This window comes from Euprymna scolopes, chromosome 2, assembly GCF_053919585.1.
Source record: "Euprymna scolopes isolate OS-2025 chromosome 2, ASM5391958v1, whole genome shotgun sequence".
Taxonomy (NCBI): Eukaryota; Metazoa; Mollusca; class Cephalopoda; order Sepiida; family Sepiolidae; genus Euprymna; species Euprymna scolopes.
The window spans coordinates 26553525-26580755 of record NC_136483.1 but is presented as its reverse complement, the minus strand read 5'-3'; the positions used below and the strand labels follow the sequence as shown (position 1 = coordinate 26580755).

At 34.9% G+C, this 27231-nt stretch overlaps 1 protein-coding gene across 1 annotated transcript; it reads left to right on the top strand.

The window, feature by feature from the left end:
* On the top strand, positions 1–26447 carry LOC145290039 (uncharacterized). The gene is made up of 8 exons (XM_080136456.1): positions 1–281; positions 5544–5780; positions 7267–7370; positions 8844–9004; positions 11376–11472; positions 18397–18453; positions 20875–20991; positions 24973–26447. The coding sequence occupies exons 1-8, from the start codon at positions 116–118 to the stop codon at positions 26293–26295; spliced, it is 2262 nt and encodes a 753-aa protein (XP_079992582.1). The 5' UTR covers positions 1–115; the 3' UTR covers positions 26296–26447.
* Positions 26448–27231: the final 784 nt, after the last annotated feature.

Sequence of the window (27231 nt, the reverse complement as noted above, 5' to 3'; positions counted from 1 at the left end):
GCTATTACAGCATCAATTTCGAACGTTTGGTGTTGTTTTTTTTTAACTCCCGTTTTCGATGTGTCTTTCTTCATTTTCCCTACCCTAATCGTTTCTTCTGTAATCGCCGTGATAAATGGAGGTTGAGCAAGAGGATGATGCCGAGGCTATTAACCAACAAGCAGTTTATATATCTGATCTACCCGAGGAGTTAATTGAATACATTTTCTTCCATCTTTCTCCTTATAGGGATCTTCAATCGGCAAAGTTGGTCTGTCGGCAATGGTATCGATTAGTCTTAGGTAAGAAAAGTTTTACATAAATAAAACAATACCAAAAAGTCAGCTGTCGATAATATAGACGTAAGCAGTGGTAAGGAAACTTCTACTTATGGCAAGTGGGCTACCCAGAAATATCTGTGTTTTATTCGATTGAATGAATTCTCTAGGCTAATTAACTGCAGTCAGCCTGACAAATTCCTTCGTTGAAATGAAACAAACAAGCTCACTTGAAATACATAAAATTATATACAACTACTAAATTTTACTTATGCAGTAAACATTGTTGAAATAAATTAAAAACAAAAAAAAAAAAAACATAATAAAACATAGTTTAAGTAACACAGACCGAAAAAAAAATGTCCAGCATTTTCCAGTATTGCCAAAAAAAACAAAACAAACAAATATATAACTAATAAATATACCTATTTACTTGCCTCCTCACGAGAGAAAAGTTAGATACAAGGTCGGTTTTTAATGTGGGGAAAATCCAGCTCCTCAAAGGATAGAAACAAAAATAAAAATTGTTTCAGTCATGAAGGATTTCTTCTCCACTGACCGGGGATAGAAAAGGCGAAGTCGGCGAAGTGACAAGTGTGAACAGATACTTATTACTTCACTGTGATCTTGACCTAAAGGTCAATACCACAAACAAGATAAGGGTATTTCGGGTCAATGTACACTGGTTGTCTAACCGCTAAAGAGTGTTTATTCCGAAAGCCATTCTTAACAGGGGGTGGGGGTCCGAAAACCGTTCTTAACAGGGGGAGGTTGGGGGTGTTTAGTCCGAAAGGTATTTTCTTATTTTCAATCTCCTCGTAATCAACTTCTTAAAGGTAAGCCTTTGGGTAGTCCCCTGCTGTGCACTTTCACCCATTAGCCTAATGTGCCATTAGGTCCAGTCCAAGTCCACCTTCACAATTTTCTTTAAATGACGAATTTTATAGGTTATCTGCTATGCTGAATAAGAAAATCTCATTTAAAACTTGCAGAGACAAGTAGTTTTCGAGATATAAAGACCTGTATTATGCACTGTTATTCACTGGCGGCCAAGTTTGTATGTTCGTGCGATAAACAAATCAAGGTAAATTTTTACATTTGGACCAACCTCCACAATTTTTTTTAAAAATGTTAAAAACGACTTTCGGAATAAACACGATAAGTTACTCTTCTACTTACCTGTTTTTTTTTTTTGTTTTTTTAAACTTATTTTAAAGTGTTAATTTCATTTGAAATGCGAATGCTGTCGAGTCTTAAGTTAACACCCTTTCGTTTTCTTGGCTATACTAAATAATGTCCAAAATGTCGCACATGCTGTTTTGGCCGATAAAAATGAATAAGTTAATAGGAAAAAAAAGGGCAAAATATTTTACCATTTTGTGAGCGTTGAAAAATTGAGGACCTGTATTAACCCAACTGTTTCAATTGAAAGTGATGGAACAAACTGAAAAATCGAGAAATTTTTAAAAAGGCAGACGACACTAAAGCATACGGGTAATGTCCAAAATCAGTGCTAAGAAAAATCAAGCTACATCTTCTATCATTATATGTGATCAGTTTTCTATAATAGTCAACCATATAGGAGCCTATTCGTGACCAGACACACACACACACACACACAGACGTTCAGCTTTATATTATAGATATATATATCTATATATATATATATATATATATAACTTGAGTTCCTTCAGCTAAAATTGAAACTGAAACCAAAACTTATGAAGAATTCTTGATAAAATTATTTATTACAAGAAATGGTAGTCCATAACAATTAAACGACAGTCAATCGGATCTAAGTGTGACACACAAAATAAGTAATATTATTTCTTAAACTGCACGCCTGTGGAATTGTCTTCTGTTTTCCTGCTTTCCGGCTGACTACAATATGGTTGTCTTTTTTTTCTTTTTTTTTTTTTACAAGGTGGTCACCACTTATCAAGGCCCAGAAGCCACTCAAGGATAAGGGTTATTGTAAGTACAGTACGTTAGTGTGGAGATTTAATAAAGTGTCTACTTAAGGGGGCAGTTCATCAGGAATTTGTTTACGTTGGACATTAAGACATCCAGGTAGTAGTCAGGTGGGAAGTGGGCAGACGGAACAGAGTTCCACAGGCGTGCAGTTCTAAGAAAGAAGCTTTGTTCATGGAATCTACGTTTTGATTTAGGCACAGATAAAGAGTGGGGAAAATTTTTGACAGTGGATTCAGCTAAACGGGTGTTTTTCGTAAAAGATTGGCGAGGGGGGACTAGAGATTGGAGTTCAGACGAGCACCTGCCATGGAAATAATGATAAAACAAAGACAGGCTCGCAACGTCTCTTCTGTGGGAGAGAGGTTGTAGGGAAGAGAAAAGAGAATCCCACCACTAAGCCATGAAGTCTATTTTGTACTCTGTCAAGGCAGGATAGGCTGTTTTTAGCAGCTCCTGGCCAGATATGGCAGCAGTATTCCATCCTTGGACGTACTTGGCTTTTATATAGATAGAGAATTGCATCAGTAGTGAGATATCTTCTGGAGCGGTAGAAGGATCCCACCATCTTTCCAGCGACCTTGGCAACAGACTTGATGTATGTGTTCCATTTCAGATTAGGAGTAAAGGTCAAGCCCAGAAGCTTGTCAAAAACTTGTCACACACATTTGATATAGCAGTAAACAATATTATGCCTCAAGAATAAATAAAAACAAAAAAATAAAAATAAAAAAAAAGTATTAGTGGGAGTTATTAGGTACAAATAAAGAAACTTGGTTTTCCCCTTTAACAATGTAAATGCCAGTTGAAATTAAGGAATTTTATTTCTGATTTATTATTTGTTGAATTTGTAATAGAAGTTTTAATACTGATAGAGATTGGAGAGTGAAGGGGAGGTAACTGAGGTAATTGTAAACAAGTATTATTTTTGTATGAAAGTTTGGTAAACGGATTTGTTCATTAAGCAAGCTCTGAATGTATTTCATGATTTTTTTTCAACATTTCTTGCCTTACTTCCGGGTTCAAATTAAGATATTACTTGAAAATCTATAACTTTTGTTTGAACTTTCTGATCATGATAACTATATAAAAAAAAATGTCAATTAAAATTTTTGTTTCCTGTCCAGAACTCGCATAAAAGACAAAAACAAATAAAAAAATCTGTAAAATATCTGTAGCCATGATAAAACTATCATTCCAAAAATCATATAAATTGATCAAGTGGTTTTATTTAAAAATAAAAATCATTTTTAAATGATTAATGAAAATTTGTAGACATTACAACAAAAATTCCACAAGTTTGAATTATTGCTGAATTACCTCCCTTGTTTCTGGAAATTATTTTCAAGATGGTGACATAAGATAATCGTTCCTCCTCTACTCATAAAATTCAATTTTCTTAGTTAAAACTAAAATAAAACTACTAGATCAATTTATGCAATGTTTGGAATATATTTTTGTTCCATCATTGGGTATGTACATCATACAGATTTTTAAAATTTTTATTTTTTTTTAATATAGGATAAATTCTGGATAAGATCTAAATTTTTTCATCTCCAATTTAAATGAGAAAATCGTTTTTAGATGTGGACATTGTATATTTTGATTAATGCTTATGAATGTTAGCTTTACATAACTGCCATTAAATTTTTGATTGCTTAAAATGCTGTTTGCTTTTGAATGTCTATGACTGGATTTAGAAAAGATAATTACCTTATTTAGCTTTTAGAATCTTATATTAAAAAATAAATTGCTAGGAAAAAATAAACTATTTTTAACATATAAAAAATAAATTTCAAATATAATTGTTATTTTTTAATTAGCAAACCAAGAGCAAGTGCAAAGCATTTTCTTGAATGATGGTAATGGAGAAATACTTGTAAAGCCAAGTCCATTCACAACTATCCCCATGTGGTTTGGTTGTTTTATGGCATATGAACCCTTTTCAGGTTATTTAATGCGAAATCCAATCATTTTAGAAAAGAGATTTTATGCTTCTGATTTCTTTATAATTTCAAATATTTATCATATTTGGTTTGGTTGTTTTGTAGAAGAAAATTGTTTTTGTTTTTAACTTTGAAGAACATGATTAAGTTTATTGCAAAAGGAAAGAAAAAAAAAACAATGACACCAATATTTGATGCATTTTAGATCAGGAAACCAGTATCTTCAGACAACCTGATTTAGTAGTATGACATACCCAGTGTGGCATTTACTTAACAGAAACTATTGAGGAAGTCCAGTATAACAGGGGTCTACAGCTCCACAGCGATCAGTTGGAATATACATCTGTCAAGAAGAATGGCATATTTTGATTGTAAGTGAATTTCTACCGACACAGATACATGTCCCAAGTCTAATGTAAACAAGTTCTTGATGAGCCGTTCCATATAAGTTAACAAATTTACTGAATTGATTACTATATTGTCCAATTTTTACTGTACACTCTTTAACCCTTATCCTCGAGTGGCCTTTTGGCCTTGATAATGTGGTGATACTTGTGTAAATAAAAAAAAATTATTATTGGTCATGAACGAAAAACTCAAAATTGTCAGTTTAAACAACATTTGTCCTGTTAACACTCTAAAAAGAAACTAGTCTGGATATCAATAGTTGTTTTTCCTAATGAAATAATTTTGCTGCTTGTCAGGTTAGTTGGTATTTGTATCAAGAGACACTAGTGCTACAAGTTCGCCAGCACATTCTATTAAAGTACTTGTAAAACAGGCACAGGGGTGCAACATGGCAGTGATGAGACAGGGGTTGGAGTGTGGTTGATAATGCAGGATCCATTAGATTGAAGACTCCTTTTTTTGTGCCCTGTCTAAGAAGGAGACACCAGTCATAGATGTACCAGCCCAAATGTAGAAACAATACTTCATTCATAGGCAAATAATGGCTTTGCAGAGATGCAGGTCAGGTGTGAGTAGTTTTCTAGCATGATAGAGAGAGCCCACCGACTTTATCACCATCTTATTCTACTTTTAAGCTGCTTTCTTCTACAACTATACCGATTCTTCTTCCTATTTTACATTTTCCCATCACTTGCTCTTCATTTCATTTGCTCTTCCTCCCATCATCTAAAACATTCAATGTGCAAGAAAATAAGCAAGTTTTAGTATCATATAGATCTATGAATTATTACTCATATAAGATTTCTTAGACTGGAGCCTGACTTCAAAATCTCAGGAGTCTCAATCGAGATGAGTATTTGTCTATTGACTCAACAGCCCATGTTGAACTACTAAATACTTTATTAAGATAAAATATCAACTGTTTTATTATTTTCTTATTATTTTTTTTCTCTTTCTCAAGGTGTCATCCGTCAGCTGGAACAAAATTTCCATGATGCCATTGCTTGTTCTCAAGTCTTGTGGACGCAGCTTTTACCCGGCGACAATCCTTCCATAACTGAACGTTACTCTCACTGTGCCTGTTATTATGACAAATCTCTGTACATCTTTGGTGGATGTACTTCCACTAATACTACATTCAATGACCTTTGGCGCTTCAACCTGGCGACAAGACAATGGGTGCGGCCTCTTGCCACAGGTAGATTATTCTGGCTATTTACTTTCATCATATCTTCTATAATATAAATCTCACCCGTCTGTTTAAATGTATGTATGCCTAAAATTTTCGACAGAGGTAACCGATTTTTACAAAATCGGTTTGTTTTGAAGCTTGACCCTTTGGACGACAAATATCGAAAAATTGGCTAAAAACAATAATTCCTTCACCCTCAACCAAGCACTTTTCTAAAGGGGGGGGGTCACTTTTTTTGCCAATATTTTCGAAAGTCATCCTCTCTTTTTGATTGACTAGCCTTAATTTAAACATTCATCACTTCCTGTTTGGCGATGGGTGCAACAGCAAAAACGTCACTTTTTTTTCATGTTCTTTTCCTCCTTCGTGGTATGGGTTCGTGTCTGCCTACTACCACTTTTTTGCTCAACACACACCTCCAAACACCTGAGCAACCAGGCTAGTCTATAAGATAAATCTCACCTGTCTGTTTAAATGTATGTATGTATGTATGTATGTCTGCCTAAAACTTTTGACAGAGGCGACGGATTTTCACAAGATCAATATCATTTTGAAGCTCGAAGTCTTGGACGACAAATATTGAAAAATTGGCCCAAAACATTAATTCCTTCACCATCAATTGGGCAGTTTTCTACAAGGTCAGTGTTTTGCAAGTCATCGTATCGGTTGGATTGACTTTGCCTAATTTTAACATTCTGAACTTCCGGTCGCATCATGGAGTAGCAGTAAGACGTCAGATTTTCTTTCACTTTTTCCACCTTCGCGTCATGGTTTGATCCTGCCTGCCTACTACCACTTTTTTTTTTGCTCCACACAATCCCCCAAACACCCGGGCAACGCCGGGCACCCAGACTAGCTTTTTATTAATCTCATTCTGTTCTTGTTTTGTACTTTTTGTAATATTTCATTCAGTAACGTCTGTGGTGGAAAGTCCAAGTTGAAAGTTAACAAATTTAACATTTCATTAACTCTGTTCTATAAATTAGCGACTTCTTTTGGTTTGGTTCTATGATTTTACTAGCAGGGGAGCTCGACATTGCCTGGCATTGAATGATGATTAACGAATGTTTCATACTCTCATATTTTTATTGTCATTGAAATCGGTAAAATCACCCATTTTCGTTTGTTTGTTAATAAATTTTCTCAAATACACTTGTGATGTTAGGCTGTGTAAGGTGTTAACTTTTGTCAAAATCGCCTCTTCCTTCTTTCATCAAGTTATTTCGATTATCGATACTTATTGAAGACATTCTAATACAAAACCTATCTAAGAACACTGCTAGACACATAAAATACCTTCATGAAATTTCATAAAAATTTGCCCAGCCATTTTCGAGTTCATAGGAAACGAACACACACACACAAAGTTCCTCTTATATGATAGTAGATAGATAGAGATTAGTTGTTAACCTCATTGTGGAACACTTTTTTTAAGTGTTCATCAAATTAATGTTCTAGTCCTTTTCTTATTGAAATGTATCATTTTTTTAAGGGAACTATCCATCTCCAAAGGCCTGTGCCAGCATGGTTGTCTACAAAGATAGCTTAGTTCTTTTTGGTGGATGGAGTCACCCAACACCTTCTCCTTTGCATCAGGTATGTACATAATCATTCAAAGAAAACCTATCAATTATGATCAACATACTCTAAACTATATGTACCCATCCAGTGTTGCTCTGGAGTTTTTCATTTTTTTCATTTTTGTTTGGTGTTCCCCAACAAAGGACGGATTGGACCTGATAATTCACTCCCGTTCGTTCACACTTTTCTCAATAACCACTCCTTGGATTTAAAAAATATTTTACACAAACATTAGTCATGGTGAAAGTAAATTATTATCAGACCTGGTTGACCTCCTAGGGGGCTTTATAAGGGTAAAATTGCCTCCAAATCGTTCATCCATTTATTTTTTGGGACTTTTTTCAATAACCATTCCTTGGATTTTTTTGAAATTTCGCACAAACATTAATCAAGATAAAAATAAATTTTTCACTCATGGAAGGGGACCCCCCGCATGCCCGCCTCATTTCTTTTCTTTTTAATTATGCTATTTTGAGGTTTTTTCTTTTAATTATACTCTTCTATTTTTTTTTTTTTTTTTTGGGGGGGGAGGTCGTCTTTTAACTAAGTTAGTGTTTTTTTTTTTAATTAAATTGCTTCTTTTTTTTTTTCTTTTGCCTATGCTGTGTTTTGGGTAGGAGTGAAATTTGAACTAGGTTTTTTTTTTTACCAAATTATTTTTTTCCATTGTGTTTGGAGAATGGGATGTCAGGATCGTTGAATATTCAAATAACAAGTAAACCAGCTCATTGTATTTTTATACACAATTTATTCATGGCAAAAACATCAAATTATGTACGGACGATATTGAAAGTCCAAGCGATGTCTACCATGTTGCTTTCCTCTGCTTGGATTCTAGTCTTTTGATCTATAAGGAGTGATAACTTACTTTCTTTGTTTAGAATTATTCCCCTTTTTATCACTATAAAATTTTAAATATAATATGGAAAGAATTATGGTATTGTTTAGTCATTAAATTATTAATTGAACAAAATTACTATAAAACAATACCTAATTTTATAAATTTTTATATGTTTATATAAAGTTAAGTATGTGTATATGTTTGTATATCTGTATGTTCAGGATTCACTCATAAACTAATTAGCCAATCATTATAAATTTTGGAACACTTATGCATGGCATAAGAGTAAGTAATGTGGGCTATTGTTAGTTTAACTTAGTTTCATGAAAAGGGGCAGGCAAAGAAAGGTGGAAACTATGTGAACATTTAGATTTTTATTCTGACAATTAGACATCAATAATTAATCTTCAATTTTATAATATAGACATAAAATATTTCAGATTTGCATTAAATTTGATCCATAGTCATTAAACACCAATCAAGCAAGATTCCTTGAATTTCAATTTCTTCTGAATGCCTCCTAAGTTTAAGCCTTAAATTTTAATGATTTTTTGAAATCAAAATCATTTTTTTGTTTTTCATTTTTATTTTTTGAATGTTTATTCAAATTATTTTCTGTCAAATTAAAAATTATTTTTATTTTCCAGGCTGCCCGCTTCTTTAATGAACTTCATATCTACACTCCTCACACAAATAAGTGGTCCTACGTGACATCACGGATCATGCCTCAGTTGGTTGCAGGCCATTCAGCTTGTGTGGTCAAAGATTCTATGATAGTTTTTGGTGGATCTAATTTTCCTGGTGTCGGGTCAGTGTATATGAATAGTTTCTTGAAGTTGAATTTATATTCCTATGTACCCCTCCCCATCTTATAACACTATTTTTATAGTTATTATGCGTATTCATGGGCTCTGTTCAGGCTTGGAAGACAATAGCTACCCTCTGTAAAGAAATTGTATATCTAATTGTGTAGCAAGGATTTCAAAATTCTTATTACACCTCGTGTGAATCAACATTGCTTGATTCCAGTGGCAAGGAGAACTCCAAGGCAACTGGAAACAACGTCGACATAAGATTAAGAAAAGTATGTGAAGAGCACATACAGCACCTGGTATTTCTAAATGGTCACGAATTTAGTATGAACGACTCAATATCACTTATCTTTGGTGATTTAGCAACATTGCCTGGTGAGTACCAGCTGGGTGACCATTTGGAAATACCAGGCACTGTATGTAGAAAGACCTTGACACACCTCTGCAAGAATTGCAAAAACCTAACATTGTCATTTCTCCTGACAGAAATATACAAGCGACTAGGGACCATTTGTGAATTTGATATTCCTATGAAACTTCCTTCTAGAAACTGGTTCAACCCACCTAAGGTGAGTACTATTTGATATGGTGTGGTACTATAATTATTTAAAAATTGTTGTTTCATTTTTTTTATTGTTACATGTATATTGTCACCATTTTGGATTCACTTCATGGTCTGCAGTTCAGTTCCTTATTAAAAAGGCTGGCTAGGAACTTTTTTGATGTGAGCTGAAATTCAAACATTGCAAGAATCGCAAAAGATTGGAACTCGTGATTTCTACAACATTTATAACAGTGTAGTGAGTAAAGGACAATCAGTAATTCTTCGACTATCCAACAACCAGGAGGTTGCATGCATGGCAACCGAGAAAGTGGAACTGCTTTCCTGACGATTCGCCTCAAACTCCACCCTAGAGCTAACAAACAACTTCCTCTTAAATGTCCTTATGCAGATTCAAGTTACATTTGATGAGCTGAAAATCACCACTTCTCATATCCGTGATATCATAAAAAACTTAGACACCTTCAAGGTATGTAGGCCCAATCTCATTCCTACTATACTAATTAAGAAATGCTTAGCTGAGCTAGCCCCCATACTTTCCAAACTCTACATCAAATGCCTTGTTGAATCTTGCTTTCCAGATAGTTGGAAGATGGCCTCTATTATTCCTGATATTCATTAATGACCTCCCTGATAACATTGTGTCTGAGATGGATATATTTGTAGATGATACAATGCTCTATAACAGGCATGAGGAAAAAAATGGATGTATACAAATCTGAGTCAATGGCAGAATCTTTAGAAAATGGCCTCCAGTCTGTAGTGGAATATGCCATAAATGGGTGGTCACATTTAATGCTACTAAGACTAAGCTGATTTCCTGTAACAATTACAAGAAGCCTTCCCAACTATCAATAGCCATGACAAATAACACCCTACCTGAGAGTTCTTTCTTCAAACTTCTCAACTTAATATTCACAAGCAATATGAGCTGGGACAAATTCACTGAAGACATTGCAAAGGAGATGAGTTCCCTCTATTGTGCTAGAAGATTACTCATAACTGAGAGTATCCTGTATCTCTACAAAGTCACCATTCACCCATGTATGGAGTATTGTTGCCACATCTGGTCTAGTACATCTACTGCTAGTCTCTCCTTTGTGGACAGGGTCCAAAGAAGAGTTTCCAATCTAATATGTCCCAAACTATCAACAAAGCTCCAACTCTTATCACTGCAATGTTGCATCCATGTACCTGTATTACAAGTATTTTAATGGCATGTTCTCTGATGAACTCCTTGCACTTGTTCCAACTCCACGTAATACGTTTGACAAACCTGTTTAGCAACAAATCACACATCCCTAAATACTTAGTTTCTTCTCCCTAATAGCTAGATTTTGGGATTCCCTTTCTGTTACCTGCTTCCCTGACTGTACTGACATGCAAAAGTTTAAATATAATGTAAACTAATATCTTGCTCACCTCCCCTAACATGGTCACAAATAGTAGCTTCCTTATGTCAAAGTGGTGATGTGCCTTGTTTGGGATGAACGCGATTAAAAAAAAAGGTCATCCCTTCCAAGTCATGGAGGTAGAATGTTCCTTTTGTATATAATATACATCTGTATTAAACAGTCTACTAGAAAATTACCTAAATTCACATATTTAAAGTTATTCCACCCAAATTTACTGTCAGTTCATATACCACTCTCTCTCTCTCTCTCTCTCAAGTGATATAGCATGCTCTTTCTTACCTTTTCCATATATGAGAATTACTTCCTTGTCTCCTCTCTTTATCTGAATATGTTTGTTGGCTGCTACTGCTGCGCTTATAATATCAACTATTTTTTTTTTTTTACTTTCAGTTCAAATGATATTTGGGTATTTGATTTCATTGAGCGATATTGGTACAAAAAGGAAATTTATGGTCCACAACCTAGTCCACGTTATGGCCAATCCCAGGTAAATAGTTTTCCATTTTAAAACCTACTTACTTAAAATTCAATATTGATATCTGTTATGTGTATAATACTTTCGGCAGTACGCATACACCAAATTAAATAGATTAAATTTAACTTATTATCCATACAGACACCAAATCTCCATCATAATAAGATCAAAGAAATTCATTAGTTGTTATAGGAGCACTTTGATCTTACTATAATAAAGATTTGGTGTCTGTATGGATAAGAAATTAAATTTAGCATGCACGTTTTATTTATATTTCTTTAATCTTTTTTTACAAAAATCTGATTAAACATTCTTACAAATGAAAAATCTAGTTGCAAAATTAAATTTGAAATGTATATTTTGGATTATTTGGACTACTGTTTTCATCTTTACTGTTATTTTCATAATGATTCGGCTAATCTAACCTCTGATCTTCAGGTTTGTCTTGTTGAACTTAGGAATCTTTCTGTTGAACTCGGGAATTTTCATGGAATTTCAAATGGAGCCTTTATTTAATCCACATGCTCCCATTTTGTTTCATTTGAAAATCTGTGCAGATTTACAAGTTTAACAGAAAGATTCCCAAGTTTGACGAAATACGCCTTAAGAAAGTCAGATTATTTTGACTGAAATGTGAAAATAACATTCAAGATGAAAACATTAATCCAAATAATACGATTTATCAATCATCACGATTCCAAAACATAAATTATTTTTTTGTGAACTAATTTTACTGTATTCATATCATGCTAAAACTCTGATAATTTTGTTTTACTTAGTTGTTTGCACATTGAATGTTTTAGCTTGGGAAGAAAGGAATAGAATGAGTAACAGCAGCAGAAAATGAAAGTAAAATGATGATGTAAATCAGTGGTTCTCAACCTTTTTTACTCATGGACCCCTTTTCTCTTCTTTTTATCTTGGTGGACCCCTTCATAACTATTGGTCATAAGACAATCTCCTATTTTTCACTCATATAAATTTTGAGGTTTTAATAATCAAAGAAATATTATATAATTAAGCTTTATTTTTAAATGAAAACTAATTAAAATGCAAATAAAGTATTCTACAACAACTATGATAATTATGATAAGTTTTGTTATGTTTTGCCTGTGGACTCCCAGAAATATTCCATGGACCCCTAGGGTCCATGTGGACCCGGTTGAGAACCCCTGATGTAAATAAAGAAGAAACAGAGAATGTAAAGAGTAGCAGCGTATGTTTGATGATGAATGGCAAATGAGATCATATGTCTCTATCTTTGCTATCAATTAAGATTACAAAATGTTTTTGCTAATTTATAACGTACTGACGCTGATCCAACTGCCCATTTTGTGTGGAGAGAGGGTAGCATAAAAACAACTTTTTTCTGAACAACTTCAATCTGTTTGAACTAAGAAAGTCAAAATTAAAAGATAGTCACAGAGTGAGTATATACGGGAAAGAAACAACGTCATTTTTTGATGAAAAAGTCATCTAATTCCCTTAACCCTGTCATGAATTGCTTAGAGTCTTATCCGCCAGGGCAAAATGAACTTTTTCAGAAATCAGAGAGAACTGTTATAAGGAAAATCAAAAAAAAAAAAAATGCTGCGAACTTGCGAATGATACGCTCAAAAGATTTAAGTGGAAATCCGCTTTTACTGTTCTTTTAAAAAGGCAGAATTCTGCTAAAAAGAGAACTTACATTCATGTATATATTTTAAGCTTATATCCCTATTTTCACTACTGATTTAGTATTCAGAAGAGATGGATTTTCAAGGAGAATGTTCAAAATGTGGCTCTCAATGTTAATGTACGATGTACCAACATTGACCGAACAGGTCGTAGGTCATCTTCTGGAAAGTAAAGCTAATTTACATGAACTAATTAGTAATACACTCTCATCAGTAACAACAACAACTTTGGGACATGTATCCGTGTCGGTAGAAATTCACTGACAATCAAAATATGCCATTTTTCTTGACAGATGTATATCTCAACTGATCGCTGTGGAGCTGTAGACCCCTGTTATACTGGACTTCCTCAATAGTTTCTGTTAAGTAAATGCCACACCGGGTATGTCATACTACTAAATCAGGTTGTCTGAAGATACTGGTTTCCTGATCTAAAATGCATCAAATATTGGTGTCATTGTTTTTTTTTTCTTTCCTTTTGCAATAAACTTAACCATGTTCTTCAAAGTTAAAAACAAAAACAATTTTCTTCTACAAAACAACCAAACCAAATATGATAAATATTTGAAATTATAAAGAAATCAGAAGCATAAAATCTCTTTTCTAAAATGATTGGATTTCGCATTAAATAACCTGAAAAGGGTTCATATACCATAAAACAACCAAACCACATGGGAATAGTTGTGAATGGACTTGGCTTTACAAGTATTTCTCCATTACCATCATTCAAGAAAATGCTTTGCGCTTGCTCTTGGTCTGCTAATTAAAAAATAACAATTATATTTGAAATTTATTTTTTATATGTTAAAAATAGTTTATTTTTTCCTAGCAATTTATTTTTTAATATAAGATTCTAAAAGTTAAATAAGGTAATTATCTTTTCTAAATCCAGTCATAGACATTCAAAAGCAAACAGCATCTTAAACAGTCAAAAATTTAATGGAAAAGTTATGTAAAGCTAACATTCATAAACATTTATCAAAATACACAATGTCCACATCTAAAAACGATTTTCTCATTTAAATTGGAGATGAAAAAATTTAGATCTTATCCAGAATTTATCCTATATTAAAAAAAATAAAAATTTAAAAAATCTGTATGATGTACATACCCAATGATGGAACAAAAATATATTCCAAACATTGCATAAATTGATCTAGTAGTTTTATTTTAGTTTTAACTAAGAAAATTGAATTTTATGAGTAAAGGATGAACGATTATCTTATGTCACCATCTTGAAAATAATTTCCAGAAACAAGGGAAGTAATTCAGCAATAATTCAAACTTGTGGAATTTTTGTTGTAATGTCTACAAATTTTCATTAATCATTTAAAAATTGATCAATTCATATGATTTTTGGAATGATAGTTTCATCATGGCTACAGATATTTTACAGATTTTTTTTTTCTCTTTTTGTCTTTTATGTGAGTTCTGGACAAGAAACAAAAATTTTAATTGACATTTTTTTAATTTAACATATATAGTTATCATGATCAGAAAATTCAAACAAAAATTATAGATTTTCAAGTAATATCTTAATTTGAACCTGGAAGTAAGGCAAGAAATGTTGAAAAAAATTATGAAATACGATCAGAGCTTGCTTAATGAACAAATCCGTTTACCAAACTTTCATACAAAAATAGTACTTGTTTACAAACATTCATTGGATAGATTACCTCAGTTACCTCCCCTGCACTTCTAAACTCTATCAGTATTAAAACTTCTATTACAAATTCAACAAATAATAAATCAGAAATAAAATTCCTTAACTTCAACTGACATTTACATTGTTAAAGGGCAAAACCAAGTTTCTTAATTTGTACCTAATAACTCCTACTAACAATTTTTTTTTAATTTTTTTTTTTTTTTTTTTTTATTTATTCTGATTTATTCTTGAGGCATGATATTGTTTACTGCTATATCAAATGTGTGTGACAAGTTTTTGACAAGCTTTTGGGCTTGACCTTTACTCCTGATCTGAAATGGAACACGTACATCAAGTTTGTTGCCAAGGTCGATGGAAAGATGGTGGGATCCTTCTACCACTCCAGAAGATATCTCACTACTGATGCAATTCTCTGTCTATATAAAAGTCAAGTATGTCCAAGGATGGAATACTGCTGCCATATCTGGGCAGAAGCTGCTAAAAACAGCCTATCCTGCCTTGACAGAGTACAAAATAGACTTCGTGGCTTAGTGGGGGGATGCCCTTTTCTCTTCCCTGCAACCTTTCTCCCACAGAAGAGACGTTGTGAGCCTATCTTTGTTTTATCGTTATTTCCATGGCAAGTGCTCGTCTGAACTCCAATCTTTGGCCCCCTTCGCTATTCTTTTACGAAAAACACCTGTCTAGCTGAATCCACTGTCAAACATTTTCCCCACTCTTTATCTGTGCCTAAATCAAAACGTAGATTCCATGAACAAAGCTTCTTTCTTAGAACTGCACACCTGTGGAACTCTGTTCCGTCTGCTTGCTTCCCACCTGACTACTACCTGGATGTCTTCAAGTCCAACGTAAACAAATTCCTGATGAACTACCCCCTTAAGTAGACACTTTATTAAATCTCCACACTAACATACTGTACTTACAATAATCCTTATCCCTGAGTGGCTTCCGAGCCTTGATAAGTGGTGACCACCTTGTAAGAAGAAAAAAGAAACTCAAACTAAAATACAAACTAAAAGATCTAAGTGTAGTATCTGTTCTTTCCAAAATGGTACAATAATATCATAGGGTTTACATTTGTACTTGATGTTCTTAGAATGAAAGTATGTCGCAAACTCTGACAAAGGTTTTGGAGATTCCCATAACTGGATATATTTTCTAACTTAACTTGAGTATTTTTTTTTTTTACTGTGTTTTCACCCCAAACAAGGTAGATTGCCACTAAGGGATATTATTTAGGACCAGATTTACAGGGATACTATGTAGGGAGTTAGGCAGCAAGATGCCTGTTCACAGTACACTTGAACTTCTCCATGTTAGTACAGTCAGGGAAGCAGGGGCCTGGGAAGGAATTCCAAAGTCGAAGGAAGAAGCTATCAGAGTAGAAGGTTTTATGGTATCTAGTGATCTATACAGTGTAGGGGTGGAATTTTGCTGCTTGTCGGGTGTCTTGGGGGTATTTACGTGCAAGAGGGGGTACTAGTCTTTGACTTTGTCCAAGAACTTACCATTAAAGTACTTGTACAGACATAGGAATGCCACATTTCAGCGATGGGATAAAGGTTTGCGACTCTTTTTTGAACCCTACCTAAGAATGACAAACTAGTGGCAGATGCGACAATAATACTCCATGCATGGGTGAATAGTGGCTTTGTAGAGATACAGGATACTCTTGGGTGTGAGTAATCTAGCACGGTAGAGTGAGTCCACCTTTCTTGCAGTGTTGTATATTGGTTTATATTGGAGGAGATGATATATTAAAACGTGTCATGTGTTATGTAGTGGATGTAAGATATTGTTCTTTTAACAGACAATTAATAAAAATATAAATCATATGAGTGTTGTTTATCCAGGAGGACATGATATTGACATGTAAACTGAGTCATGTTGTATCAGACTTATCACACGGGATATTTTTACAGTTCATATGTAAGAAGAATAATATATGCCTCATACCTTTTGTTTTCTTGAAGAGTTCTTCTGTATCTTCCCACTGCTCCGTGACGAACCATGAAGTGATCAGCACCATCAAATTGAGACATCTGTTCTTATTTGTGAAACCATTAAAACAACTCTTATATTTTTATAATATAAGTTTATTACAGTTGTCTCATATGGTTTTCACAGGATTTGCAGTTTGTCTACATTTTCTATTCTTACAGCTCGCTCCCTAGCTGTCTGTCCACCCCTGTCTAGACGTCAAACCGCTCTGATGGTCAATCCTCAACTCTCTAAATCTCTCTTAAACTAACTACATCACATGTTCTCTTACGTCACCTAATTACGTGTCTCAGACCAACCTAATGTCCACAGCTAGTTATTTGTTTATTCAAAACCCCAAAATAATGTTTACATATATTTTCTATTTTCACATTCCTTTTGTGATTCACATGTCAATCATTTCTTCCGCAGTTTAATTGTTTATTCTTCTAATCATAATAACTGATCCAGCGAGCATCCGTCGCTCAAATCAATTAATAAGAATACAATTACAATAATAATAATGTTTTGACCCTTGACCCCGCTTGCCACAGTTAACAGATACTACGCTATGATCACAGCCTAAAGGGTCATAACATTACAGCAGTAGTCTTGGCAATTATCTCAATGTATATGTTCCAATTCATGTTGTTTGTGAATGTTAAGCTTAGGATCTTGAGGGAAATACTTTCAGGCAGTGTATCATTAGCCATGGCAATCAATGGTTGAGAAGCTTCCTTGTAATTATTAAAGGAAATAAACTTAGTCTTGGCAGCATTGAATGTTACCATCCAGTTTCATCTCCATTCCACTACAGATTGGAAGTCTTGCTCTAAAGTTTTAGCCATTATCTTTGATATGTGTTCATTCATTTTCCCCTCGAGTTTGTTAGAGAATATAGTGTCATCAGCAAATAATAGATTTTAGATAAGTATGGTGAAATAATATTGTGGGATCCACATTTGTGCTAGATGTCCATAAACATAAACATTTTTAAGCACAGCAATGATATAACAGTGTTTGTGCCGGGTGGCCTTGCTGGTATATTTTTACATATGACAATGTTGTCAGATTGAAAAAGGAAAAAGAAACCTACAAATTAATTAAATATAGCGATAAACACAAATATAATTATTTCCCAGCAATGAAGATATTCAAATAACAGGTGTAATTTGTGACTCTGATCGGATCGTTTCCAGCTAGGGTCACCAAGGTCAGTCGACAGTGCTATAGACAAGACTGTTAAAAGATATTTTCTAGAATTTGGGAACACAAACGTCTTTCTGATCTGAGAAAGAAAAAGATAAAAATAGAAAGAAAGGTTATTGGGAATTTCTATAAGTGAAGGTTATTCAGAATTTCTATATGTGAAGGGGAAAAGTGAGCTGCAAAAATTTTTAATATAAAGGAATGCAAAACACAAATTGGTGATTTGCTTCTGCAAATTTTCTGAAATTCTATTTTGTAATTTTGAAGTCAATAAGTGACTAACAAAAAATGCTTTATTGTTTTTGTTTTTTTTGTATAAATACAAATATTAGGGATATTTTTTTTCTTGTTTCCAAAATAATCTTTTGATAAGAATTTCTTTCTACTCAATTTTCTGTTTTTCAGATTGCAGTTGATGACAACCATATTCTCATCATCGGAGGATGTGGAGGTCCAAACCAGGTAAGAAGAGAAGAAATGGTGTCCAACCTCATTCACAGCTCAAGGAACTCTTCAGGGCAAAGCTAAAGTTTCGTGAATGAACATTTTATAAATCAGTGTACTCAAAACACTACAACAGAACTAGCTCCAATACTAACAAAGTTGTTTAATGACTGCCCTAAGGAAAGATGCTTGCCAACACCTTGGAAAACATTGACAGTCTGTCCAGTATTTAAAAACACAGGAGATCAATCTTCTGCATCTCAGTACAGACCAATCAGCCTCCTGTACATCATGAGTAAATTGAGTCTGTGATAAATAGAGAGAAGTTGTCAACTACCTCAACAAAACTAACCTATTCTGCGTCATGCAATATGATTTCCGTTCTAAGAGATCAACTGCTGATGTACTGACAGTAATATCACACAGGATTAGTGCATCTATAAATGAAGGCTTCGTTTCTAGAATAATAGCTCTTGACATATGTAAGGCATTTGATAGGGTCTAGCACAAAGGTTTATTTCATAGGTAGAAATGTCCTCTCAACCATCAAATCATTTCTCTCTGAAAGGTCTATCCAAGTGGTCATTGATGAGCAGAAATCCAAAGCTCACAGTATTAACGCTGGGGTGCCTAAGGGATCCATCATGGACCAACTCTTCCTGATCTTCGTCAACAACCTTTCAAATCACATTCCTTGTTCATTTGTCGACATCTATGCAGATGATACTACCATCTACAGCAACATTTCAAAAGTTTATAAAGATCAGGATCATGCAGATTTTATCTCCTCCAACCTAGAGTGTGTAATACAATGGGGTAAGAAATAGCTATTTACTTTAATACATCCAAAAGCAAACTTCCATCTTTTCACCACCAACACTCAGATGTCTGCTTTGCCCCTGTTGAAATGAATGGCTCACATCTCATTGAAGCACCCGGCTTCGACAAATCTCTGGGACCGACCTTTACCCCAACGTGAAATAGAAGACCTATATCAGATCTGTTGCAAAAATCACTGGAAGAATGGTTGGATCATTCTATCACTCCAGAGAGTATCTCATGACGCAGTCCTCTACCTCTACCTTTACAAGAGTCAAATATGTCCTAAGATGGAGTACAGTTACCACATCTAGGGTGGAGCCCCATAAAGCACCTTTTCCTTCTTTGACATCTTCAAAATTTAGTGGTCAATGACCTTTTCGCCTCCCTACTCCCTCTTCCTCACATACAAGATGTTGTCTTTGCTCTATTGATACTTTTGTGGTAGATATTTGATTGAGCTCCAATCTATGGTCCCTCTCTGTAAAATGTTCACAGCAAATACTCACCTAGCTAAAACAGCCGCCAACAATTTTCCTCACTCCCTGTCTGTACCCAAAACTAAACAAAAATTCCATGAGCAGTTTCTTTCCTAGAGCTGTTCATTTGTGCAACAAAATACTGTTTGTCTGCTTCCCAGCTGACTACTACCTGATCATCTTCAAGTCAAATGTGAATAAATTCCTATTGAATCATCCATTTAGATAATCTAGCCCTACCCAAGTTCCACTGTGACTGATCTTGTCTCACCATCTATCTAATACTTAACCTTTATCCTTGAGTGGCCTCTGGACCTTGATAAGTGGTGACCTTCCAAGTAAAAAAAATACACTCATTGTTTTGCTGTATCACAGTTCTTCAGTGCTGCCAGATTAGCACCCACCCCAAACCAGGATTTAACCTACAACCATATGTTTGATAGTCAGCAGTTCTAATCACTAAAACACAATATGGACACTGTGGATAAATTAATGTTTAAACATTGATCACTATGAGACATTGTTCATATTTATTTGTAACATATGCATATTTGTACATGTTTATACTAAATTTGTAACGTATGCATATGTGTACATGTTTATACTAAATTTGTAACGTATGCATATGTGTACATGTTTATACTAAATTTGTAACGTATGCATATGTGTACATGTTTATACTAAATTTGTAACGTATGCAAATGTGTACATGTTTATACTAAAAGCCACTTCATTTGGTTTTATCACTCCAGTGATATCAGTTTCCTTGGCAAAACATGTAAGGTCCAGTGTTTATAACAAAAGATTTTCTCTCTATTACCAATGAAGATTTGGTATGTCTGAAGACAAGATTATACTATTACTTTCATTAATCTTTCAATATGCAGTTTAGTGTGGAGTTAGTAGTCTGATACCTGTTGTCATAAGACCACCCACCAAGGCATAACCTTCTCCTTTCAGGATTGTAGTATATGTTGGTTCATTATGACACTCCTCCTTAAGCTAGCAAAATAATGAGGGAGCTTACATTTGCTAGTTGTCATAATTTATGTTTTGTAACCTCTTCTCATGACAAATATATTTCTCTTTTAAATATGGTGTTTTGATTAATACAATTTTTTTTTTCTTTTATCTATTTCAGATTTTCAATGATGTTTGGCTGTTGGTTCTCGGACCAGATGACATGCATTGGGAAGAAATCAAAGTGCTCCAATCAGAATACAGTGCACCCCAACTTTGGTGCCACCCTGCTTGTAAAGTAAATAGATCTTTTCTAGCTCTTTTGTGGGTACAAGCTGAATGAATAAAGTTTTGTGAGCTTCTATTCTTAACCTGTCATTCACTCTCACTTGTCACTTGGAGTCGTTTGTTTTTTATTCCCCTCAGACAAGAATGTAAGGCACTACTATGTGGGACCATGCCTACAAGAGTACTATGGCTGGATTGTACAGTGAGACATCTGTTCACATTAAATTTGAATTTCTAAACGGTCAAAGAGGCAGGAAAGAGATAGAGAATTCCAAAGTCTAGCAGTCGAGAGTAGAAAGCTTTCCGGGACCTCTATAGTGAAAGGGCGAGATTTTGTTGCAAGTTAGGTGTAATTATGTTGATAGGGTACAAATACTATGAATTTATCAGAGTATATTCCATTAACATACTTGTAAAATGGGCACAGGAATGAAACATTGCATTGATGGGATAGGGTTGAAGCTTGATTGCTAGTGCGAGACCTATTAGATTGGAGACTGTTTCTTATACCCTGTTTAAAAGGAAGAGACTTGTGGAAGATGCACCAGCTCTGATATTGCAACAATGCTCTATGCATGAGCGAATGGTAACGTACAACACCTATATTCTATGTTGCATGCAAGTGGATGCTGAGCTCCCACTAGTGCAATCTTTCTGGGGAATGACATGGCATTCGTTCAATGACTTTATGATCTACTTTTTCACAGCAGAGTTCTGATTCATTGCTATTGTGGCTGAAGGTGTCCAGACTAGAGTCGGCTCTGGCTGTAAGTCATGTACACATCTTTATTAAAGATAAGGAAGACGATTTCAATTAATGGCATATTGAAACCAACGTAAATGAAGAACTTAAATGAAGAAACTTATTCATTTCACCATGGCAAATGTGCAACCCGCATCTGATAACGATGAAGAAGAGGAGGATATGTAGATGATGAGAAACCAGAATGAAAAAATGTTTTCTTTTCTGGGGTTCATCATCATGATCATCATTTGAATTGAGTATATGGGTTTCCAGTGACTTCATTCGTGAATTCTTATATGAGAAAACAGTTCAAATCACGATCCACACATCCTATCACAATTCAGGCATACATTATCATTTGATAATTGTGTGTATAGCTGATTTTCACAGCACACTATTCTTGCTGCTTTCAGTTCTTCAATGTGATGGCATTCTCTTTGAAATGTTTCAACAGCTACGTTTATTCTATTCCTCTACTCTGTTCTCCTAAGTGGATTCACCTCCCATGCTGTGTAATCAATTCCACGCCCCTTCATATCTTCCTTCAAACAATCGTTGTACCACTTCTTCTGCTTTCTAACCTGCCTAGCTCCCATATTTAGTTCAGAATAAAAATAACTTTTTTGTAATGTTTTGTCACCCCAAGCAACCATAAGGGGTTACTATTTGGGACCAGATTTGCAGGGGTACTACATAATGAGTTGAGCAGTGTGATGTCTGTTCACATTACACATCAACTTCTGCATGTCAGTACAATAAGGGAAGCAGGGCACCAGAAGGGAATTCCAAAGTTGAGGGAAGAAGCTATCAGAGTAGAAGGCTTTATGGCATCTAAGGATATCTACAGTGTAGGGTTAGGATTTTGGTACTTGTCAGGGATATTCACATCGAGGGGGTACTAGTGCTTTAAGTTCATCCGAGCACTTACCATTAAAGTACTTGTAAAACAGGTACAGAAATGCCACATTTTGATGATGGGACAGAGGTTGAAGTTTGGTCAATAGTGCGGAACCTATTAAGTTGACAACTCTTTTTTGAACCCTATCTAGGAGTGAGAGACTAGTGGCAGATACACCAGCCCAAATGTGACAACAATACTCCATACATGGGCAAATGGTGGCTTTGTAGTAATACAAGATACTCTCAGGGGTGAGTAATCTTCTAGCCTGGTAGAGAGAGCCCACGTTCCTTGCAGCAACCTTGGCAATGTCCTCAGTGTATTTGTTCCAAATCATGTTTCTTAGGATTGGGTTGGAAATGTAAACTAAGTCATATTTGTTGGGAGAAAAAGTGTTTTTATGACTTGTATTCTGAGTCTCCAAAATAAAAGAATGTGAGAATTTGCACTTCTAGGAAACAAAAATATTTGGTTTTTAATTCACCTTGGTGTTAGTACAAAGAGAATTTTATGAATAAGGAGAACATCTTGAAATTGTAGTTATGACATAAAGAATTCAGGTTGCAAACTTCTTTGAATTATCTTGTTTTTCCATTCTTCATGTGGACAATATATTCAAATTTCTGAAAAGTTACAGGACTTTACAAGAAAATTTCAAAAACACAAAAATCTCTTTACCCACTTCCCAAATATTACCGCTATAAGTTTTATGGAAAAAAAAAAAAAAAGAAAGAAACTTATACAACCTAATACTACTACAAATAATGTACACATAAGATTCTAACTTAAAAAATCTTTCATGGCATTAAATGAATTAACAGGATCAATATTCTGTTAAAAAACAACCAATCTTGTTCAAGAATCAAACATTTTCTAATATAATGAAAACTAATTCCGTTCAGCGTGTCCACTCTCTAAATTTTATTCTGTCTTGTTTAATTACTTGCTTCCATGTTTTGCTTGGTTAGCCAACCTTCCTGCAATCTAAGACATCCAGACTTCTGAAACAGTTTATCCAGGAGGATAAAGGCTCCACATAACCATACTAGCATCACTGATTTCTTGTTAGGATAAGATCTATGCTAGGTAAATGTAGAAATACTGTATTTATTTTACATGTTTATAATTTTTGTTGACAGCGAAGGAGGGTGAGGGATGTTATCACATTTCTGTTTCTATAATGCTCCACACCAAATGTCAAAGAGAAACAACTATATGAAAGTGATTTGGTGAGTTAAACACAAGGTGATAAATTTGTTACCATATGTTGATAATTCCCTCTACCTGTTCTACAAATACTTTAACGGTGAATGCTCTGATGAACTGCAAGCACTTGTACCCCATCGACGTAAATACCCCCGACAAGCAGCTAAATCCCATCTCTTCACAGAGATCCCTAGATGTAAGAGAGCCTTCTACTCCAGTAGTTTCTTCCCTAGAACCGCTCGACTTTAGAATTCCCTTCAGAGTCTCTACTTCCCCAACTGTACTAACATGCAGAAGTTCAAGTGTAAAGTGAACCCACATCTTGCTGCCCAACTATAAAGTACTCCTGTAGCTTATGTCCCTGATAGTAGCCCCCTACATCAAAGTGGCAATGTGCCTTGTTTGGGGTGAAAATGTAATTAAAAAAAACAAATTCTATGCCTAGTCTTTTAAAACTTATACAGTTAAAAAAAATATATTTGTAATTAATTCCTAGGATTAAATGGAAACAACAAAATAAAACATATTACAATAATTTGATATTCAATTTCTTTTTCGTGTTAACCTTGTGCCATACATGCAGTTTCTGTTATTTATAACAAAATGCATGAAAGTTTAGAATTTTTACCCATACTTTGTTAGCTGCTTGTAAGTGTTCTTTACGACTGAGGGTCCATCTCATCCTGAAATCAAAGCTCCTCATTTATACACTCAAAAAGAACCAAGTCAAGACAAAACTATTGGAAGATAGAGGAGGTTTATTTGACTTGATCTTTGTTCTAAAGCACTAACCAGAGGTGGGAGAATGAGAGAGAGAATCACTGCTGAATCATATCTTGTCAGCCTATTCTGATTTTACATGTAGCATGCTTCCAACAAACTAAAGGACTTCTCCTCACTTTCTCTTTGAGTTGTCTTATGTCACATTTGTTTTTATCAATTTCCATATCCTTATTCAGAGTTGAGCAAATTGACATTGACTGCACATTCATTTTTTTGTTATTTTTTTTTTTTTCAACTAACCAGTCTATATACTAGTGGGTTTACTCACGCAATATTTACAACTTAATTTTATTCATGTTTAATTTATATTCACTTCTTTTAGCTTTGTCTTCACTTCATATTTTGTTTTGTCTTCTTAGGTCCATGATACGGTGGTTGTGCTGAGTAAGCCTGTAAAATCAATGAAGCTGGTTCCCCCATCTCTGCCTAAATGGTCCCAACTGCGAGGACAGCGTTTTTGGCAGGAGCCACAGCCCAACCGCTCTTCTCATTTGTCATCATCTACATCCAGTCGAGCAGTTCAGGCTGGATCTACAAGTGCTGACAGACCCGACCGGTGGAAAGACAGCTCTACAAGAAAGAAAAATGATACGGATGCAGCTAATGCTTCTTGGTTCGTTCATGGGGATCATAATGCAGATTTGGCATCAGCGAACATTCGGAATTCAAACGCAAGCGAAAGAAATGGTGTGGACATGAATCACTTGTCATCTCAGGAGCGAAAATTAGCCGAATTCACTCACAACTTTTCTGTAAATGGAGCCTCATCGGGACATGCATATCCTACTGGATTTTCTGCGAACAACGTTAACTCGATGGATGAATTGACATCTAGTAATGCACCTTCTCCAAACGGTGCACTTTCTTCTGCCTCTGTAGATACTGCTGCCTCAGGCTCTTTGAATGGATTTACTATGGACAGCAGAGACTCTGTCAATGGATCGTTACCAAGTGAATCATCTCTGAACAGATCCTCACCAGACGACGGATCTGTTTCTCATTCAAACCGATTCGATGGATCTGCTTGTAATGGAAGTATTAACAGTAATTCTTTTGCAAACAGCATTGCAAGTAGAGCAGGGGCTTCGGCTTCCAATAGTTTGCCGTCTACCTCTGGGAGTGGACATTTGCCTTTGCCTGGTCATTCGCCATTAAATAATGTATCTTCTTCCCGGTTTTATCATCTATCCATGCGACCCAACCGACAAAAGCAATTAGAGATGCTGCAGCGGTACGAAGACAAGATAAAGCGACAACAGCAGCAGCGGCAGCATCGACCACAACCCTCAACAGGCTTTTTACGAAATAATCACAGAGTATCTCAGGGCTCTAATCTGGGTCCAAACTGCAGTAGCAATAATCTTACTCCAGGGACCACTACCTCCTCGTTTCCTTCATCATCAACCCCTAAAGAACCCCGGTCACGTATGCATCTACACAATTTAGATATTAGTAAAGTGGTCACTGAGAAGGTTGTCACCTGGCAGCAGGTGAGGGAGAACATTTCGGACTGCATTCCTGAGGAAGCCATTTCTTATTCCTTAGTTAAGGGTCGTGGGGAACTGATCATGTTTGGCGGCATACAACGTGATATCAATTCTATGCAACGTGGTGTCCGTATAAAATCACACGTTGTTAGCAACAATCTATATGTGCTGTCATCACCACGGCCAAACTTCTGAATCTGGTTCAGGTGGAGAAAGTTCCACCCTAAAAACTGACTGGTGTATAAACAAATACGCACAAGTAAACAGAAACCCAGTTGCCCTCATTAAGAGCCACATTGAACATCCGGTGCTTATTTCGAATTAAACCTATTTTCAAAACCAAAAAATCTTTATGATGTACTTACTGTTACGGAACGAAGATATCATATTCCAAAAATCATGTAAATTGATAAAGTAGTTTTTTAAACTAAAAAAAAATCAACCTTTATGACTAAGTGAGGCGTTATTTTTTAATCCTCTGTGTTTTATAAATAAGGGGGAGACAACTCAATTTGAGCTGTTAAGATCAAAGTCAGCTTTGTAATGGCTACAATTTCCTGTTTAAATTGCTATAATGCTTAAAAAATGATTTTCTATATTAAAAAGAATACTTGATCAATTTACGGAATTTTTGGAATATGACAATTTCATTCTGTGAACGTACATCATAAAGATATTTCTGTAATTTAATTTTTTAAAATATATTAAATTTTAAATAAGCATGGAACATCCACCTTGAAAATCCATCCGACCCCAAGCATTTATTTATGAAAATTAGACTTTACAACTACTGATGGCTAAAATAGCCTTTAATGTTTTCTCTATCTCTCCTTAATGCTAACCCAGTCTAATTTTAAACCAGCAGTCACAATAGGAATATAAAAGATGCAGGAATAATGCTTCACCTCAAACAAGGCAGATTGCTATTGTGAATTAAGGGTGCATTCTCTATAGGGGTATCCTAAGTGGGGAGTTGTGCTGCAATGTGTTTGTTTACATTACATTTAAATTTCTATATGTTGGTACAGTCTAGAAAAAGGCGAGCAGTAGAAAGAAAGAAAACTATTACAGTAGAAGCTCTCTGGCATCTAGGAACCACTACCGTGAAGATATAATCTTAATTCACCAAAC

Bases quoted from the DNA above. Each gene is read 5' to 3' on its own strand.
- LOC145290039 (XM_080136456.1), top strand. From the start codon at position 116: ATGGAGGTTGAGCAAGAGGATGATGCCGAGGCTATTAACCAACAAGCA. The intron at 5,781-7,266 runs GTAGATTATTCT...CATTTTTTTAAG, and splicing joins GGTGCGGCCTCTTGCCACAG to GGAACTATCCATCTCCAAAG. The intron at 11,473-18,396 runs GTAAATAGTTTT...TCTGTTTTTCAG, and splicing joins CACGTTATGGCCAATCCCAG to ATTGCAGTTGATGACAACCA.